The 6525-nt window shown below is 41.3% G+C and overlaps 1 protein-coding gene across 2 annotated transcripts; it reads right to left on the bottom strand.

Moving 5' to 3' along the window:
• Nucleotides 1-3580: 3580 nt before the first annotated feature.
• Nucleotides 3581-6221, bottom strand: arf6b (ADP-ribosylation factor 6b). 2 transcript variants are annotated; one of them, XM_060934353.1, is made up of 2 exons: nucleotides 6115-6221; nucleotides 3581-5881 (listed from the first exon to the last, which is right to left on the bottom strand). In XM_060934353.1, exon 2 carries the CDS (start codon nucleotides 5142-5144, stop codon nucleotides 4617-4619), a length of 528 nt encoding a protein of 175 aa, XP_060790336.1. In that variant the 5' UTR covers nucleotides 5145-5881; nucleotides 6115-6221; the 3' UTR covers nucleotides 3581-4616. The 2 variants fall into 2 exon arrangements, with proteins under 2 accessions (XP_060790336.1, XP_060790335.1); XM_060934352.1 differs by having other exon boundaries at nucleotides 6101-6205.
• Between the last annotated feature and the right edge of the window lie 304 nt (nucleotides 6222-6525).

Genomic DNA, 6525 nt, shown 5'->3' with positions numbered 1-6525 from the left:
AAATTGACCGTGAGTGTGAATGGTTGGTTGTCTCTATGTGCCAACCCTGCAATGACCTGGCAACTTGTCCAGGGTGTACCCCGCCTCTCGCCCATAGTCAGCTGGGATAGGCTCCAGCTTGCCTGTGACCCTGCACAGGATAAGCGGTTACGGATAATGGATAGATGATCACTATGCGGGTCCATTTCCGAGGGAAACAAATCAAAGTCTATACAACATTATTCTGCCCAGCTGAAGGAATCTTTGGGAGGAAGGGTGTATCACTCCAGTACCGTTCCAGAGACTTGTAGAACCTCCGACAAGGTTCTACAAGTGAAGCTCTTCCACTGGCTCGCATTGGGCAAACACCTTACTAAGACGCTATGGTGGTTTTTCCTTTAATTTGTCCCACTTCTGTAATTATAAATGAAGCATTCATATACAACTTAAAACGTTGATCAGAAATTCTTAACACTTGATCACCACTAATAAAGCTCAGTTAAGGTTCTTCTAGCCCCTTTAAGTCATTGAGGAAAGCCTGAACTGGTTCTGTGTATTACATTTGACAAATTGCAAGTTTATATTGCGCAAAAGTATCTGCCAAATGGGAAAAAAAACAGGCAAATTTATTATTTTGTTCACAGGACTAGCTCAACAACAACAAAACGAGTTATGAGCTCTCCGAGATGTGTTAATACCGCCTACATTTTTATGAGTGCAGTTAACAGTCGTCCAAACCTTATAATAGTTGACAGAATGGTCTAAATACAGAGCTGAAATCATCAGCTCATCACTGTCATCACGCAACCCCACCCCATTCTCACACAGCCAAGTTTGGCCACAGTGACCACTTCCTCCACTTACTCTATCTCAGGCACATGCAGACACGCTAAACCTTCTACCTGGCATACGGAGACAGGATAAACACAGTTTGCATCCACTGAGCAACATGTTAATATGAGGATGCATGAGTTTCATAAATATTTTGAAACTAGGTCATAATGCTCACAAAAAAAAAAAACCTCCCTCTTGAAATGATCACTGATGCTTGGAAAGGGCTGGACGGTTACATGCAGCTGTCTAAAGTGGAAGTGAAACACTCAGATGTGTGTGGAGCTATTTGGAAATTGTTTGTCACACTTCCTCATGGCAGCACGCCTTACATTCAACCTGGGGAAAAAAATACTCACACAGGCCTCGTGTGGGTAAACAGATAGGCTTCTGAGCAATTGCAGTCATGTTCTTTTATGACTCCATTAATGCCAACAAGCAGTACTGACAACATCATATATTTAGCACCAGTGAGGCAAACATTTCAGCACCACGACACATGACCTTTGATAAGGACTTTGTTATTAGAACCATTTATACCATCACTAACTGATTTTGGTTGATTAAGTTTCTAGATAACTGCCTTCTGGGAGTCAGCCGGAACCCTGACAAGCATCTTATATAGACTATCCAGTATATAGAAAATGCACAAGCACGTTCACAAATGGTTACGACTTAAATGTAGCATGGGGACCACCAGGGGTCCATGAAACAGCCAAGGGGTTTGTGATTTTTGAATTTTGTTACAGTGATGAAAACCACAGCCCACCATTATGGAAGTTATTAGGCCTATAAATATCAGCTAGGCTTTAATGATAATAGAAATTGGCTCTGTGGGTAGATAGAAATAAAGCATTCAGAATTAAATGAGCCTACTTTTAATAAATATATTGCTTGCAGAATAAGTATGTACAGAGGGATGTGATTTAGTCTTGTTACAGTTAAAGGAGAATCTCTGAATCCCTGACAGTCCCCAGCTGAGACAAATATCCAAAAACGCAGACAAAATGTTTAGCTATAAAAATGATCATGTACATCCTGTCGATGTATACAGGTGGCGTGGTGGTGCAGTGGTTATCACAGTCACCTCACAGCAAGCAGGCTCTAGGTTTGAAACTGCTGGGTGACTAGGGCCTTTCTGTGTGGAGTTTGCATGTTCTCTTTGTACCTGTGTGGGTTTCCTCCATGTGCTCTGGTTTCCTCCCACAGCCCAATGATATGTTGATTAGGTTACCTGGCTACTCTAATTTGCACATAGTTGTGAAATCGAGTTTGAATGGCTGTGTGTCTGTATTAGCCTCACAACAAATTGAAGTTGTTCAGGCTGTAGCCCGCCTCTTGTCCCAAAGTCAGCTGAAACAGGCTCCAGCTCACCCACAACGGATAAGCGACATACAAATAGTCATTCGTTTTCTGTGTCCGAAGTAAGTACACATACAAATAGGTAGGCCGGATATTTGTGTTATTACCTCCACCAACTTTTCTGGAGGTGGTTATGTTTTCGTTTCTTTGTCTGCCTATTCCCAACATAACTCAAAAAGTAGTGAAAGGATTTTGATCAAATTTTGAGGAAGGGTGGGCTATAGGCCAAAGAGCAATTGATTAGCTTTTGATACAAATCTGTGTATATATATATATATATATATATATATATATATATATATAAATAAACACCTGGATATGCTAATAGGTGGCTTGATGGAGGTATACACTCTACCGAGTGCCCTTCTAGTTAACTTAGTTTTACGGCTGATAACATTGTAACTTAGTGGTCAATTAAAAATTGACAAGTCCAGTATTCTCTCGTGTATTTCAATATTACAGTTTAAAGCAGAGTTCAGGAACAAAGTGGCCTAAATGTTTCCGTTCACACAATACCAGCCCTCAAGGAAACAATCTGTCAGCTCATGCGTAAAAAGAGTAGAATTACCTCTTACTGATTAGACTATACAACTGGCAGCAAGTCAAAAGTTCAGCCAGCAACATCATGAAGTCAGGTGAGACGCTTCCTTGTTTTGTGCGAGGAGAAGAGGAAAAGGTAGTTGACTCGTTCACCTGTTATGTATTCAAAATGGTGGACAGCTCAACAAGTGAATCAAGCACTTTTGTAATAACAGCTGTGTCAGCAGCAGTACAAACATTTGTGCTGCATACCAGCAACTTCCTATCAGTTTTCTGTGTGAAGCACTTTAGCAGCTGTGTGGCCATCGGGGAATAAGAGGGATGCATCCTGTTTTCAAAGAAGAGTACAGTAAGAGAATGCTTAGTTAGGTGAAACCATGACAGTAACAGAGGCAAAGTTCCCATCGGGGGAAAAAAACGAAAAAAAAAACCCCCAAAAAAAGAAACAGCGGATCCCACTCTCAGCAGCTTATCTAAAGCCCACTGCAGGTTAGTGAACAACACTCAGCCAGTAATGAAGTCAAATATTAAACTTGATTTGCATGCTTTACATTCCTACAACTCGTGGATTTTTTAAGCTTTTCAGCAGTGCCCCATTTTATTTATTTAAAAAACAAACAAACACTATAAAATATAACCCGATGACCAAAACAGCTTTCCATTTACAGACCAATGAGCACTCTCATACTGAGCACATGCTTGAAATGGAAAACGAAACCATAAAGATTGTTTAAAATTTCCCCTTACTCATTTCAGTCCTGCAACTTAAAATTCTGTATTAAAAAAATAAATCCCGGTGACTCAGTTAAGAAATTACATCGGAAGAAAATTTCAAGATCTGAAAAATTGATTGAAGCAAGAATAAAAGTAAAATCTTTAAAATGTCTAAGTTTAATTGGATGTTACAGTTACAATTAGTCTCTGTACAATGAAGTAAAGCAATGAGAGAAAATGAGTCATGTGAAAGATTCCCCATTTATATGGCAAGTTCAGTTCACTCTGATGCAAGCACTATGGTGGAAAATGCAATAAGGTAACAATCCGACAGTCTGAAGATGTACGACTTCAAGTGACATTCTGGTAGACTGCAAGTAGCCTACGTGGTACAAAAAGGATTTGATGTATTACAAAAAAGTATTCAGCTGCTTTACTTGACCTTTGGGCTACATGATAAAGAAACCCCAGGGTTCAAACCTCAGGGTTTTGAACCATGTGACTGACACATACAATTTTTAAACCAGTTTATGAACGTCATGTGCTCCTTCCAGAGTAAATATTATAGAGTTGCATATAATAAGTGTTCCATGGGGTCATTTACACTTGTGATGCCAGTGACAATGGTAGGGTTTAACTGCTCACACAATCAGCTATTAAGTTTGTTACAACGTTGTCAGTAAAACTGTCCTATAGTTGGTCTGAACCGTCTTGCTTATTAATAAAGGTGTCTTATTACACGACATCCATGGACTATTTGCAGGAGACAGACCTTAATTTTTTCCCCCCACACAGACTCCAAAAACACAGACAACAGACAGAAGGGGTCCAAAAGAACAAGCTTTAACCAAAAATTAAATCAAAAAGAATGAATCAGAGATAGAAAACCCTACATCATTTAGAAAAAAAATTATAGAATCTGCATTAGGGGAAAAAAAAATCAAACTCTTTAAGCAACAGTTAATTAAGGGAGATGACCCACAGGCCACAAAACAGAGAAAGCTACAAAGCAAGCAAACTGAATCTCATTCAAAGCTATAAATTATTAATTAAGGGGTCACTTCAAGAATCAAAAAAATAAATGAAAATATAATTCAAACTTTGAGCATACTGAAATAACTGTTAAGTTTATTCCTTGGATTTTTTTCCCCCTTCGTAACTAAAATAGTCCAGGCCAAAGCAAGCGGTCATTAAGATTTGTAATTAGAGGTGAGCCACGTCAAGCCTTCATACAGTCCATCACCTGTGGTGGCGCACGAAGGCTGCACATACCAGTTGCGGTCTCTGATGCGTGTGAGTCCAAGCTTTTCTTGGATCTCATGTGGCTTCATGGCATCAGGCAGATCCTGTTTGTTGGCGAAAATCAGGATAATGGCGTCCCGCATCTCGCGGTCATTGATGATGCGGTGCAGCTCCTGTCGGGCCTCATCGATGCGATCCCTATCTGCGCAATCCACCACGAAGATTAAGCCTTGCGTGCCTGTATAGTAGTGGCGCCACAGTGGGCGGATCTTGTCCTGGCCTCCGACATCCCACACGTTGAACTTGACATTCTTGTAGGTCACCGTCTCCACGTTGAAGCCCACCGTAGGAATCGTGGTCACCGACTGGCCCAGTTTCAGTTTGTAAAGGATAGTGGTTTTGCCTGCTGCATCCAGGCCCAACATCAATATCCTCATCTCCTTGTTACCGAATATCTTTGACAGCATCTTCCCCATCTTTTAAATAGTTCATAAATATCCTTCACCCTAACCAAAAAAATATGTTCAACAGGCAATGTTACCTGAAAGTGTAATAGAATTGTTGCTGGGTATACTTTGCCAAGTAGAACCAGTTACTTTGGAAGTATGCCAGCTGGTCAATCAACATGAACTATGAGTCAACTCCCAGAGGAGCAGTTTATAAAGGCAGCAAAGTTAAAAGAAACTTCAGTCTGAAACCATAGAAATGGCAATTCAGAAGCAGGATGTGAACTAGTGAACAAAAGGACGTAAATCTGTCACACGACTCATAATGATCACAGCTAGCAGCAGTAAGGTGTGCTTCTGATGTTATATGGTCTCCTTGGATAAAGTGAAGCACCACAGTTTTTAAACTGGCAATGAACCGTCTTCTGTTGCGACACCTGCGATAGCTGAAACACACAGTAATCCTCGCCTTTAGGACAATTAAGACGTTAAAGCAGTCTGAGAAAAGGCATATGGGAGCTGTCGGAAATCCGGCTGAGGCCTCGAGCAGCCTTCGCTCTGCTTCTTCCACTTCCTCTTAGCGTGTGAACGCGCGGCGGCTCACGGCTTCTTTTTTCTGTCCTCTCAGCTAGGGCTTGGGGAAGATTTCAAAGGCCCGTCGGAGAAGCTTTAATTTTTTCCTGCCACAACATCTGTCATCGGGGCCGCCCTAAGTCGATGTGCATCGATTTCAAACCTCCTGTGTGTGAATTCCTCCCGCCGTCCCTCTATGAGACAGAGACAGAAACAGGGAGGCAAGTCAGACAGCCGGAGTGCCAGAGCACAACTTAGCCAAGCTAACAGTTTTAGCCAGCTAGCCGTTAAGCTAACCGAACAGCCCAAGCACGTTGAGTATAACACACTGTACAGAAATGCCACAAGCTTAATTGCTCCATAAAAACACTCTCATACACACTAAATTAAAGCAAAGTGTATTTTTACGTTACCTGTAGAAGCTCACCATTCTATAATAGGCTTTGGTCCTATGTCCGCCCCAGCAGGCAGCCGCCTCTCAAGCGCCGAATGAAAAACCGGAAAAGGTGTGGACGAAACTCATCCGCCACTTCCTGTCAGTTGCCTTGGCGTACCCACCTTGGCTGAATTCCAAATCATTTCCTACTCCCTTTGTAAGTGCCCTATATAGTGTATGATATAAGAGCTTCGGCAATCTATGTAGTGCACTATATATGTTCAGTCAACAGGAATTTGATATTCAACCTTTGTATGCGCGTTGTCAGACTCAAATACAACAACAGCGACATCTAGTGTCAACAGATGGCTTCTTTCTTTATACTACATTAACGAAATTCTCGTTTTCAGTTCAGTTATTATAGTTAACTAGAACACATTTACAAGAGGACAAAACTTCTGC

The sequence above is a fragment of the Neoarius graeffei genome, chromosome 11 (assembly GCF_027579695.1).
Source record: "Neoarius graeffei isolate fNeoGra1 chromosome 11, fNeoGra1.pri, whole genome shotgun sequence".
In the NCBI taxonomy this organism is placed as follows: Eukaryota; Metazoa; Chordata; class Actinopteri; order Siluriformes; family Ariidae; genus Neoarius; species Neoarius graeffei.
The sequence above is the reverse complement of the archived record's forward strand: the minus strand, read 5'-3'. Positions and strand labels throughout refer to the sequence as shown.